Source organism: Anopheles bellator, chromosome 1 (assembly GCF_943735745.2).
Source record: "Anopheles bellator chromosome 1, idAnoBellAS_SP24_06.2, whole genome shotgun sequence".
In the NCBI taxonomy this organism is placed as follows: Eukaryota; Metazoa; Arthropoda; class Insecta; order Diptera; family Culicidae; genus Anopheles; species Anopheles bellator.
In genome coordinates this window covers 45,887,782-45,901,426 of record NC_071285.1, presented here as the reverse complement: position 1 = coordinate 45,901,426, position 13,645 = coordinate 45,887,782, and the positions used below count along the sequence as shown (strand labels likewise).

The following is a 13,645-nucleotide window of genomic DNA, read 5'->3' as shown; positions in this document are numbered from 1 at the left end:
ACGAGCCAAGACGTCGACGGGTTTTCTATGAATATGAATACTATGTGTCCGTTTCTGGTTTTATTGTGCCATACCGTGTTGGGGGCTTCACAAATGTAAGAATCCTTTTCTGCCTGGGGTCACATTCGTGCGAAGGCTGATAGAAAGTGCGGTCTATAAATTGTGACTATTTTAAATTAAATGCTAGCTAATTAAAAGATTGCAAAAAGACGGCAACCGAAAGTCACTCAAATAACGTTCGTTTAGAAGGCATTTAGGTATTTTATATTGATAGCATTGGAGACCTAAGAAGTGCCCGAAGCACCGAGAGTGAAGGAGTTTCTTCGCATCAATTTGCCTGTTTTTGCCGCTTAAAATTATAAAACGCACCTTTTGCTCAGCCCTGTCGCGAATGTTTAGCCAGGAGTATGTGTTACTGATTATATTTTACATCTTGCTACTCGTTTGCTACTATTTAACGTGGCGGAGAAAAGAGAACACTCATTTTGAAATCAACCGTTGCGTGGTGAAAACAGAACAGAGGACACTTCAATGGCGTTTCGCCATTTTGAAGGAGATGGACTTCAACAGTGAACACATGAAACTTACAGTTTGCTTTGATTGATAAGTTCTATAAGCACTTCCTTACACTGTCGAATTCGGTGCCGATGACACTGTAGCAGAGTTGTATCCTTTCCTTCTGCTTTTGCTCATAACTGTGATCCTTTCTCTCGCCTCCAGGAGGCTCTCAGCAGGCGAACCACTTCTTTTAAAATTCATATTACACCCGGCGGTACGTATGTATATATGTATATAATAATATGTATATGCGAGTTTCTGTTTGCTGTGTGTCCGTCTGTACGTGTGTATATATAATGCGTGTACGTGTGTGTCTGTGCATGGGTGGTGGGGTGCATTTATGCTCACGCATATCTCACTAACATGTTCTAATCCCACTAATTCACTGCCATCCACCGATGCGCTGCTTTATACATAATTTGCTTTGTTTATATATGTATATATAAATATGTATGTATATAGGTGAATGTGTGTGTTTTCAAATGGTCTTGCTTTAGTTTTTACTGTTGTCGAACCAAGTCGAGCCACCACACTTTGCTCCTTTAACGATCGGTCGATCGTCCGGATCAGCAGATCTGCTAGGAAAGTCTTTAAGTTTCATGTTTGTCGCGTTTACCACCCGCGTTCCGTAAAAGATGATAGCTTATTCTTCTCTATTTGGTTGTTTAGTGATTTTTTTCTCGCTATTCCATCCGGCCTACAGCACAGTTGAGGAGATATTGCACGGCGTTTGAACCCCGTTGAAAAACAAACACAAATCGGATCACTTCTTGCTTCGGTCGGGACTACGTTATCTACAAACATACAAGATTCACCAGGAGTTGATATTCGTTTAGTGGATAAAAAGTGATACCATCAACATAAACACTGTTTGATAGCGTACAATAGTCTTAGCTGCCACTCTGATGATTGATTAAATGCACCTTTTTAGAAAAATCAACGTTAAATGCTCTGCTCTCGCACAGCCGTCCCTCACAGCTCTCCCGCTTAAACTCTCCCAACAGCCGCTCCAACAAATTTAACAATATTCTATTGTGCCACGTAAAATACACCATCTATCCGCCGTCCATCATTCGCTTTTCATTCGTTCATAAGAAACTTTTTCATTGCAACATACTTGTACCATCGGTTCTCGCGGTTCGCACATACCTTTTCCCTACGCTCCACAGTTTGAGATATTAACTTAAGGGAAAAAGAGTCAGTTCGGGGGCGCTGAAACGCCTTCTTCCCAATGTACGACCCAATATATATATATGACTAGAATGAAATCTTTCGATAGCCCTATTACTTTGCCGAAAGGGTGGTCTTGCCAACGATGGCGTTCTGTGGATCGAGTTTGGTGAGGAAATTAAGACAGTAAGCTACTTTTAACCGATCGATGAATGACCCGGTGATGCTCTCAAATGCGCGGTCTGGTTCTTTTTTAAAATTGTGATATGGAAATTCGTACTTCGAAGGTTGCTGGCAGGGACACGATATCCAACCTCTCTGTCTCCCGTCAATTGTATGGAGTTTTCTACAGCTCACCAACCACCACTAGCGAGCGGGCGTCCCACAGAAGACACACAGGACGACACACGTGGTGGCACCCTCTTACAGGTGGCTCGCGTCGTAGTCGGGGATGTGGTTCAACTGTGCCTCACGGTTATCCCAGTGGAACGTTGGCGGTCCATTGCTGAAGCAATACTTCATTTGCAGCGGCTCGTCGTTTTCCACAAAGTACATCAGGTAGAAGTTGCACATCTCGTCCTCGTTCGTGGCCCTGAGTGGAACGAAACCGGTAGTGTTCGACAATGTTAGTTCAATTAGCCCTAGCGATGGCTCGAGGTGCTTACCCGATTTTCGTAATCCTCGTTCGATTGCTCTCCATGGTGCAGCGTGCGGCCAGACGGTCATTCTTCCGGATCGGTTCGTGATTCTCCACCGGGTAGAACATCTGCGGTGTCAGGGGATCGCGCTTACCGAGCAGAGCCCAGCGGTCCTCGCCCGCATCGTCCTTGCGGATCCGGTAGCCCGAAACGACCCGGCCCAGGCTGTGCGTGTGCGTTCGGTAGGCAAACGGGTGGATCACCTTGTCCTCCTGGACATCGCAGAGCGTTTCCATGTGTTCGGTGGCCATCGGTCGGATGTAGCCGGCCGTGCCGAGTAGCAGCACTCCCGCCTGTTTCGACAGCGGCTGGGTCGTGTAGTGGATAAATATTCCCGAATCGTCCGACGTGGTACCATCTGCCGACACACACGAGTGCGAAGTTGATTAATCGTAATTAAGTTTGTCAACCGTTGCCGCGGCAGCTCTTTAGTGGGTTTTAGTCCCCGGAAACCGCTGCATGTTACGAGTCAGATTAAACCTGGCGTAGCCGTGCGGTGGGATCGAGCCGGGACTAATTGGACAAGGGAGCCATAAATAGCGTTTTGAAAAGCTCTCCCTCGGGTGAAGGAGCACTCATTGCAAAGCCGCTTCCCGTTAACCTTGATGCTACAGACTACGATCCGAATACGATCCGCATTTCAATACATACTTCAACAATTCTGTCCAATTATCGGAACGGAGCTTCCAAGCTTCGGTTGTATTGAACTTGGGCTCCACTTTTCACGAAATTACATCCATCCTTCCAGCATTGTTCGGACGCGCTATCCTTCGTGACCGCGAGGACACAAAGAACCCTCACCCAAGGCAAGAAACCGAAGCTCATGAATGATTTATCGAGCTACTTTTCAGTACAATTTCCAACCGAACCGAAGGTCGCCAGACCCAGACCGATGGGCTAGGGACATAAAATATCTCCTGTCCGTCGAATTTCCACGCTTAACGCCCGTGATGCACAGAAATTCAGTGAAGTGGCGCATAATGGGGATTGTGCCCAACAACAGGTGGTTCCCGGAGTCACCTGCTGGCTTCCTTTCGTGGAATGATATAATGACGACAAAAGTTGTTGCCTTTCGTGTATCTGTGTTTGAAACCCATTTCCAATAACAGTCCGGTGCGGCAAAGTCAACTCTATTCTGTCTGCCAAAATGGGACGTTTTCGGCGGAATAGGTTTCCAGGAAGATGCTGCGCAGCCGTGACGTGGCCGAATCGGTGTGATCCTTAGGTAGGTAATTCTTCTTAACGCAGCATTCCAAGCAAATAAACAACACGTTCACTATCAAATTCTTTGACCAACTCGGTCCGTGAATAGCAATGAGATTTTGATCAACAACATAGTCCTTTCACGGAGTCCGTCCGCATTCAAGGTTAACGTTGTCCCAAAATCCGTCCGACGAAATAAGTGGTCGATGAGCTTTCCTCGGTGCTCGTCCTTAAAATTGGACCTGGGACCATGGGAGCACGTTTTCCAAGAGAATGAAAGTTGGCGATTGTCGAAAACGATTTGCCCATCCCCTTCTGTTGGCCTTTTCAACAGGTGTTCTTCGGCGTGGGACGATAAATGGAAACGGGCGGCTCCATTGCGGTGCACAGGCCATAGATTTACGGAGGTTGGACCCCGGCAACGCTGCGTGGCAACCTGCGTAGGGCGGCACATCGGAGGCGCAATAAAATATTAAGGACCAGATACACACGGTCTGGGGACAACCGGCCCACTGACCCTACGCAAACGTTACCGAACCATGAAGTTCGTCAACTTTCAACCGAACTCACAAACCGACGTTGTGTATCGTGAAACAACGACCAAACAATTAATTTCCGTTCCACTTACTACAACTAACTACTGCCACCCAGCGGCCCTGTCCTGTGCAGCTGTTTGCACAACAAGAACGCCGCAACGTTGTTCCCGGGCACAATCCACAGTTGATGGCCCTCCCAAAGGACTCACAGAAATTTACGGAAATTGCACTACACCACCTCCCAACTGGTCAGTCCAAAATTGCAGTGACGCAGGACGACCAGTTGTTGACTTGTTAGTGACCCGAAACCACGTCGAAACGTTGTGGAGTTGAGCGCATAAAGCGCTTCTCTAAACACTATTTTTGTAACACATTTTAGGCACCATCGTGGCGCCAGATTCGGCCACGTTCACCGGAGATTACGGATTCAGGAGATATGAAGCTTGCGTGGGACGACGAGACGGCATTTGTCTGCAGAATTACTACCAACCCACGCAGCCACGCAGTGTGGCCTCATCCGGGCAAACAGGCGACCAAAAGTCTTCGTGCGACAGCAGAGCTGATTCATTTGCCAGCTTGAAGCCACATTTCCTGACGTGCTGAAAGCTACCCTCTCTATATCCGGTTGGAGCATCCGCAAAAGTTCGGAAGGCGAGGAAGTCGACTAATGCATCGGGGGGTTATAAAATTTTGATTCACCCGCAACCGTAACACCGACTACCCGTGAAACCTCGGGGCACTTGTCGTGGGAGTTGTACAAATGGCGTCTGCGTCGGTCCTTGTAAGCATCCTCGCCCCCCCTGGCAATGGTACGGTGCTTTCCGTTTGGATTAGTTGGATACCTGCACAAGGCTGGATACCATCCATCGGTCGGATGAGAAACAGACAATACATCGAGTGACATTGCCAACGCCTTCGACTGGAGCAAAACAATAAAAATCGAACTCATCCCAACACGAACAAGTCCCGGGAAATGCCTGGGCCACATTACCTTTAAATTTGTCAATGTGCGCATAGTGAACCTGCAGCACGATGTACTGAATCGGCGAGTCCTTGCCGACCTTAAATCCGACTCCGTCCGGGAGCTCGAGCTTCGGAGCATCGCGGGCCCACGCGTAGATTATCTGCGACGGTGCTCCGCTTCCGCACGGGCTGCCACTGTCCTCGCTGCCGCCGGACATCTCTCCACAGTTCCTGCGGCGGGTGAGGGGGCGAGAATGAAAGTTAAAGGAAAAAGTGATCCCGCCGGGAGTGCCGGCGTTCTGGATGACGACGATGAACTGTGCTTACCATACCGCGGATTCCGAACCGGGCGCCCCGCAACCGTAGAGCAGCATATGATGAGCGGTGGCCATCGTCGCGTTCGGTTCAAAGCCCACTGATTCGAGAAAAGAAAAATCGAGCACAAAACAGTTAATGATTACTTGGTTGACTTCAAGCCAAAAAACGGCGTCCACTTACCGATATAGTAGCTTTTCGTGTAGTCCACCTTCACCGGTGTACAGAGGTAGAGTTCGGGCTGTTCGGGTTGAAAGTGGATCGGTAAAAAATGGTTAGAAAACCCGTGGACGAATCACAAAGCCGAAGATGTGATAGAGAACCGGGTAACTTTGACGTTTTAACATTAATGCCCACAGTAAGGGTTACTTTGATAAATTTGTCAAACGTCAACATTCTTATCGATAAAAAAGAAACTAATTCAGCAAATTATGTTCTGGTTAAAGTCAGATCTTAACCTCGCATAAATCTAGACCATCGCCTTTTCCAGTTTTTCTTCCGCCATTTCACCATTGAAGGGGGCATGATTAAAAAGTCATAAAGCTGGGTTCTTCGGCTACTTCACTTAGTGCCTACGTCGGAAAGTCATTTCGCGAAGGATGCTTTTAATCAAACGAGCTTATCAAACCCACCAGACCACAGGCCCATAGCAGCAACCTGTTGAAAGTTTGCCCGACCTAACCGACCGATAGAGGGGAGAGAGTGAGAGACCGGGTAAATCCAAATTGAATTCTTCTACACCCCCACCGGATGCAGTGCACCACGCCGATGCGCATGACGCACCGTTCCGTCGGTGAAGATGGAAAATATTTAACAAGAAGTCAGCACAGCCCACGTAGCGAGTACCAGGACCGAACGTACCAGGATGCCTGCGGCCCACGCCGAGATTTTCCTTTGCAGACATTGTCCTATAAATTGCGCCATCGCTTACACAACCCACACTCTTCCGAAAGTAACGATTGGATAAGAAAATGGAGATTGCTCCTGTGAGAAAGTCCTTGTCGATAGCCGCTGTGTGTTTGCAGCGCAAAAGGGAAGCTGCTGTTGTATCCTACATCGCTAATGGCTGCGTATCACCCGTTTACTGTGCTAATCCTGTGTGCCGAGGCGGAGCTGTTTGCATATATCGTTAAACTGACACGGTCAGTGCACATCATAATGGGACCTGTGTTTGTGGTTATTTCCAATTCATACAGCGTATTGCAATTTGAAAGGATCCGCTTAAGGGAACCAGTCGAGTCAAACGGACCAGAATAATGATGTCATTAAAGTACACAAAATTCTGATTTTTAATGATTTAGCTCGCCGTTGGAAAAAAGTTTCCAATGTTTACCAGTTTACGACCGAAGCCTTCAACCTTTTAAGCTACGGTCTTATGGAAGCCTAGGTCGGCCGACCTAGGTTTAGGACTCTAATGAAATGAATGACGATAATGAGAAGCTATTTGCAGGAAGCACGAAGCAGGAACCACGTTAACGACTCGTAATTAATATATTCATTACAACACCTTTACTGCCGATTGAGGGCGAGAAATAGACGAGTGAAAGGGTCCACGTCTTGCGCTGCGGAAGTGGCTCTTCTGTTAGCTTCCCTTGTTTAAGTTTTTGTTTGCCTATTTGGGACCCGCCGTCATTCCTTTTCGTATCAAATTAGCAATTTGCTTTTCGGTTTTCTTTTCCGATTTCCGGATCCGCCGCTTCTGGAGCCTTCCCTTCATTAGGAACTGCGTTCGTCCTTTTTTACGTTCCGTGAGGAAATTCTGGGCCAAAGTTTCGCGTTCATTTCCTTAATTAGCCGTTGGCGTAATGTAAAGCGGTGGCCGCAAAAAAAAAACAAAATATGCTGTTGTAAGTTACGGAGCGGAGCAAAGATTGGCAACTTCTAAATGAATTTACCTGGCAATGTGTTCAAACTAAAAATGTGAATCCTTCGAGAACCATACGGTACGTCATTTTCTATTATTATTTTTCCGGGATATTTAGAAACATATTAATATTCAGGGCGCAGAAATCTGATCCATCACGCCCAAGAAAACATGCCCCATAAGTGGAAAGTGTGTGTCCCGGCAGTCCTCCAGACAGCCGTACAGTATCATGACAAACACTCGACGCAACAAGGACACACGTTTCGAGGAGGTTTACGACCTCCTGCCATCCTCCAGAAGGAATCAATCAGTCCCGAGACGTCGCAACGGAGCAGAGCGTTTGATGGCATTCCGGCACGCTTGGCCTGTATCAAAATAACCGAATTGCCGGCGAGGATTTTTTTTGTTCTGCACGAGTTCCGTCGGACCGAGTCCTCAGCCGGTCGTGGTCGAATATGATTTGACGAGCTGGCTGGGTGCTAGTTGGCACCTAAAATTAGCAACCCCCACTTGAAGGGCTGCGGGGCAACGCGAGTTATAAAGAAAACCAGGATGCAGGGGTTTTGTTTGCAGAAGGTGGTTCCACGAGGACGGGAAAGAAATCCTTCGACCGGCTCGCCGGGTTTCATTGCGTGAGGGAAAAGGTTTTTACTTTGACACAAAGTAAACCGAAAATAGCTCTGTTTATAGCACATTTCCACCGAGGCTTTCGGCAAAGAAAAGCTAAAGATGAAGCGGGGTCGAAACATTTTCGCGTGGGTTGGCGTTCCGAAGCGCTCTCTCCTCGGTAAGTAATGGTCGGTGGCAATCGCAATCGACGAGCACAGAGGTCCGAATGGAAACAATACATACCCACCGATGACGTGGGGTTCCGGCCCAAGGATAACTGATGATGGACGAACGCGTATGAGTTTCCAAAATTGATCCAAACCCGGAAGGCGTATTATCTTATCGCCGAAAATGATGGATACAGCCCACCATTTCGGTGCTCTCACCCATCACTCATCGTTATTTTGGGGCGGATTGTTATTTTACCAGAAAATTGTTTGCCTTCCAGTTCCGTACAGGCGAGTAAATGGGGCCCATTTACAACGGGTGCAAGTACGTGACGTGTTAGTGAGATAAATCGGCTTGTAAGTGACAGTTTACCGTCTGCCGACCAATTTCACATCCATCCATCAGCGTTATTGTTTCAGGGGGTTTTAGCTTCCATTTACTGTTTGATAGATACACATTTCAAGAAGTGTGTCAGTTGTAAAACAAAGTAGCGTTCCTAAGGCGGTAAGCTGCAGGCTGCTGGCCTAGATTCACTCAATTATCACGCTCCCTAGCAGTTGCTGCCAAACACATACTTCAAATACGGAAACGAGCTTGTCCTGTGTTCCGTTTACAGCCCCATAAATGAGACGTGCCAAAAGTTCCGAAAACAGAAAAAAGGAAAATACGCCATCCATTTTCTAACGAATCTTTCCTTTAGGTCCATCCTCGTGCCCGAGGAGAGAGAGAGAGAGTTATGCAGACAAATATGGCACGAGCCACAGTTTCATCATCAAACACAATCCGGGCGGTTTGCTGAAAAGGTTAAAGATCCTTGTGCAACAAATCGAGAGCGTTTCACCCTTCCCGTTCTTCGAAATGGCAAACTGGGGCTGGAGTTAATAATTCCACAAACGAAAAAGGATGCCGGTGCGTCTTACAACCCATGGACCGACGGACGAGCGGCCAGCAACGCTCGTATCCTTTTGTGTTAATTTTGACTTATTTTCGCCCTGTCAACATCTGATAGGCCCTCGTTGCCTTCGCCATTGTTACTCGGCATCAACAACATGAATCAACCTAATAACAACCCGTGATCTCCATGGGGCGTCGGGTGTTGGTCTGCTTGCCTTTTCGTGGGACGGCTTTGTTGTCTCCGCCAAATGGTGTCTAATTTCAGCTTCGACGCCTTCTTCGTTTCGCTCGCCTTATGCGCCCTTATGTTACTGCGTTCGTGCCATGCTCACATATCAAGCTCCACCACTGTTGCCGCGGGAAACTGCACACGTGTATTGTGTGCCTTTCTGACGTCATACTCTCGACGCTCGGACGCTAGTGGTCGGAAGATGACGTACAGAAAAACCAGACTCTTGCCAAAATTTCAGTCCATTCGAGTCCGGAACAAAAACTGGAACAATGATAAACCGAGTGGGAACACGAATTGGTGTCGAGGCCAACCGAACGAAGCAGACGGTATTGTTTCCGATTTTTTACAACCTAAACTCTAACAGCAATCGAAGTTGGCAGTTGCCCAGAAGCGAAGCGGTCGAAGGATTTTCATTCACAAATGTGAGCAATCCCAAAGTTAGCCTTGGAAAGGATGGAAAGTTTGCGCAATCGAACTGACCGGTTTTGTGACGGAAATTACGAATATTTGCAAAATCGTGCGTATTTTGGTACCCAGTCATCAAAAGCGAGAAAACGATTTAAAAGTCCACTCCTCTGATTCCCCGTAACTCCCAACAGATTGCCGAAGATGTCCCCCGGGGCGGGAGACTGGAGCACTGGAGAGGATACTAAAAATAGTACGATTAATTTATATTTTATCCTCCATCGTTTCCTCTAGGGCGCCAGAGCATACGGGGGAAAGTTCAATCTGCAGATCACGCAGCAGGGCGTAGTAATTGGTTGGGCAATCATTGTTAGTGTCCTATTACGCAGCTTCTTCTGGACGTGGTTTGAGCTTCATAGCTAATAATCCCACTCGTTTTGGTACTGATGTCTTTACGTGTCCTGTTACTCTTTTGGTTTTAGAGGCACTTATTAGATTGTTATCGAAAAGAATTCAGAGAATTACCCGGCCCCATTCATGTTAATGTCAACTCCCGAGCAAATTTCAAGCAACCCTTTAGGTGCATATTTTTCAAGATTTACGGACAAATAAGACTTGTTTCGGCCCCCGGAAGATAAGACTTGTGCCCCCGCTGATAGAGTAGTCGGTAACGCTCTTCGCTGTCAGCGCAGCTGGCCAGGGTTCGAATCCCGGGATCGGTTGTCGCTCAACCGGCCATGGTTTCGATTCCCGATACCGGCGCCGACAGAAGGGGGGTTGGCGCGGGACCAACAACCCCGCCCGTAAAAACGAACTGTTACGGATAGCACCAGGGATAATTGACATTAACATTGTCTCTGGTGCAGGCCAAGACCGCACAGCGGTTGTAGTGCCAAAGAAGAAGAAGAAGAAGAAAGACTTGTTTCGGTCTCACGCACCTGTACAAATTATTTGTTAAATAAAACCAATCTACCGTTCGGTGCGAACCAAGCGATCTTTACGTTCGAAACAGGCCCGGGACTTTTTTTAACCAAACTCTCGCGAACCACGGCATGTCGTAAGACCGTTCCATTCCACGCCACTAGCCGATGACGGCAAAAGACCATCTTCTTTGGCCAATAAATTTAATGATAAATTTATTGATCGAAAGTGAAGTGGCATATCATACACTTTCAACCATTACGGGTGGCCATTGACGAAGGGTGTCGGCGGAGACTCAATTGTGTTTATTAGATTATTAATTAACCGCGCACCATGATTGACATTGAATAAGATGGGTACATCGTTTCAAACAGGAGAAGGAAAGAAAGGAGACGTCTTGTGCATGGAAGAAGTGCCATTTTCTCGCGTGGCGAGTGTTGCAGCAGCCATTCGGCAAGTGAATCGTCTGCGATAAGCTATTGCTGGTTTTCTTAAACCGCATAACTGAGCTGTTTCGTACGAATACTTAGCACCTTGTTTATGTTTGTGTGCTAATTGGAAAGACAATAACATAACCGACCGGGTCATGTAAGAAGCATTACGTGTCCGCTGTGATCTAATTCCATTGCTCCATTACCGACCAAGACTAGGAGCACCACCTCGAGACCTTCTTCACCAGGCAATCGGTGCGGAAGTAATAGCCTTCGTCTGTAGTCACCGTTTCGGACATGGACACGATAATCAACCGGACAAATAGAACCGGATTGGCCAAGCTGGTGAAAGCCATTTCATCCCTGCATTAGAGACGTTGTGGACAGGGTTTAAGGTGAAAACGGGCAGCACAAATTAGCGAGCGAGCGATACCAGTACGAACCAGTTGAATAAACATTGAAACGGTTCTATCGGTAGTAAAAACCTAGAACGGGCCGCTGTGGAACCTTTCTCGTCGGAAGGCTAGATGCTAGACAGTGATCGAGAGTGACGTTAGACATGGAACACAACCCATCGATCAATGCGCCAGATTTGTGACCGGTCTACATCCGGCTCGAGACCGGTTGACCGGCCCGTGATTACCAACGAACCGTGTGGGGTGATACGGAGGCTCTGCACACTGTTTGAAATGTGTACACTGAAATTTCATCTACCACTTGAACCCAGACAACTCGAGTCAAAGCGATAAGGCGGGAGTAAAAGCGCCCTGAGAGCGAAACATTGCAGCAAAAATTGTTTTCGCTTGCTTTTTAGAACTATAGGCAGAAATATTAAATGTTTTCGAAGTGTAATTGACTACTTTTCAAGTTAATAATATTTTCGATGCTCGATATTGGTGTTTCTTTCAAAGCAGTCCCAGCATCGAGAGAAGTCATGTTATCAGCTAGTAATTAACTATTCCCATTAAACTGCAACGAATCCATTGTGCGCCCACGTTGGCAAGTGGCGCCTTATCGTAATGGCAGCATGATTGTAAAATTCTCGCAAGCATATGCTCTTAGCGATTCCGCGAAACTTTGCTTCATTCTCATAGAAACTCAAAAAACGATTCCTCAAGTGCACCCCAGCTTCGCCGCACAAAGCCTGTACTTCTATTACGAAAAGAAAAAGCACTCTGTTTTACAAACTAAATAATACTAAATAATCCCAACAAGCTGACGGTTCAAGTGTTTCCAAAGTGGCGAATACAATGTGCAATACAATGACAGTTTCAAGGCCATCTATGTTGGGCGAAATTGCTTCCAGATGGTGGATGTTCTCACCTTGTACGGTACCACTTTTGGCATCAGAAAGGGGAATCGTCCAACCGGATAGTCTCCGCCGGTGCCACCGCTCGGAAGTCCATGGGCCAGGGCTAGGCACCCGCTCAAAGCCACCATCGCCGCCAACCACCAGCCGCTACCCATCGTCATCCGCTGTCGGCTTTGGTTGCTGTTGGAGATGCTGTGACTGTTGCTGCTGCGATTAGCGGCCATATGGTAGCAGCGGTTCAACCGTGACGCAGGGGACGAATGTGGCCGCTGTTGCATATTGTTTCCTTCGCTCCCTGCACACACATACACACACAAACACTCTTGCGGCACGATGCGCAACACTTGCCGGCAGCACTTGACCTAAACACGTTACACAGTGCAAAGCCAAAATGGTAGAAATAAGAGGAAATCACACTACAGTGACGCTCGTGAGGAAAATGGACACGAGGCTTTCCGTGTACCGTCCGTCCGTGCGAGCTTTAGTACGAAAACTACACGTGTTTGTCGAACGCAGAACGTTGCGTGTGTTTGGGCGCCCCAAAAAAGCTTTCTATCTTGTTTCCACTCACTACGGATCTCTCACTCCGTTCTCGGCTGCCCGCTCTCTGGCTCGCTCTCCCAATCGTGTTTGTCCCCCGAGCGGAGTGAGAAAGATGACGACTGATGATGAGATACACACTTTTTCACCCCCTTTGCAAAGCCCAAAACAACGGGAATTTTATGACGTGAAGCATTTGGTCTTTTTGTTTGGTTCGCGTTCTTCCTGTGCCCGAAGTTATGTTTAGAACGGTACCTTGGTTCGATGTGTTCGATCATCTAAATCTGTGCACTGTAAGTTTTTCATACTCAGACAATGCTCAAATTTACACGATTCGTACTGATCCTTAATAACACGTTTTCAGAGACGCTTGGACGATGTTTACTACGATTTCTTCGCTCTCATCTCAACCCACGAGTAGGGCACACAATCACATCACACAAGCCTACCCTTATATGCTGCACAAGAGTACATAAGCACGAAACCTATTTGCGCCTTCGCCCAAAGAAACCTCTTTGCGCCCTCGCCTCTGCGATTTTATTGGAATGTTTCGTTCATGACTCGTCACTACTACTACTAGTGGAAACAATGGGCAAACCTAAAACCAACAACCGCCGTCAACAACGCAAGATCTGCCGCACTTACTCCTTTCTGAGCTTTCTGTGCTTTCTGGACAAACAACTTGGAACGACTGAACTGAACTGGTCACTGAGTGAGTTTCCGTAATCGAAACACTGTTTCTCTCTCTCTTCCTCTCTTTTTGCTCTCTCACTCAGATGGACGCTACAAAATTCCAGTTTAACACTTCGACCGCTCCTCTCTTGGA

The 13,645-nt window shown here is 47.3% G+C and overlaps 1 protein-coding gene across 2 annotated transcripts; it reads right to left on the bottom strand.

Moving 5' to 3' along the window:
• Positions 1 to 50: 50 nt before the first annotated feature.
• Positions 51 to 13,499, bottom strand: LOC131206653 (peptidylglycine alpha-hydroxylating monooxygenase). Of its 2 annotated transcripts, none has more exons than XM_058199310.1 (7): positions 13,418 to 13,499; positions 12,291 to 12,641; positions 5,627 to 5,684; positions 5,456 to 5,543; positions 5,157 to 5,359; positions 2,394 to 2,784; positions 51 to 2,320 (listed from the first exon to the last, which is right to left on the bottom strand). In XM_058199310.1, the coding sequence occupies exons 2-7, from the start codon at positions 12,555 to 12,557 to the stop codon at positions 2,152 to 2,154; spliced, it is 1,176 nt and encodes a 391-aa protein (XP_058055293.1). In that variant the 5' UTR covers positions 12,558 to 12,641; positions 13,418 to 13,499; the 3' UTR covers positions 51 to 2,151. The 2 variants fall into 2 exon arrangements, with proteins under 2 accessions (XP_058055293.1, XP_058055294.1); XM_058199311.1 differs by having other exon boundaries at positions 13,465 to 13,493.
• Positions 13,500 to 13,645: the final 146 nt, after the last annotated feature.

Bases quoted from the DNA above. Each gene is read 5' to 3' on its own strand.
- LOC131206653 (XM_058199310.1), bottom strand. From the start codon at position 12,557: ATGCAACAGCGGCCACATTCGTCCCCTGCGTCACGGTTGAACCGCTGC. The intron at 2,785-5,156 runs GTAATGTGGCCC...GTGTGTCGGCAG, and splicing joins GCACATTGACAAATTTAAAG to ATGGTACCACGTCGGACGAT. The intron at 2,321-2,393 runs GTAAGCACCTCG...CGTTCCACTCAG, and splicing joins ACGAGGATTACGAAAATCGG to GGCCACGAACGAGGACGAGA.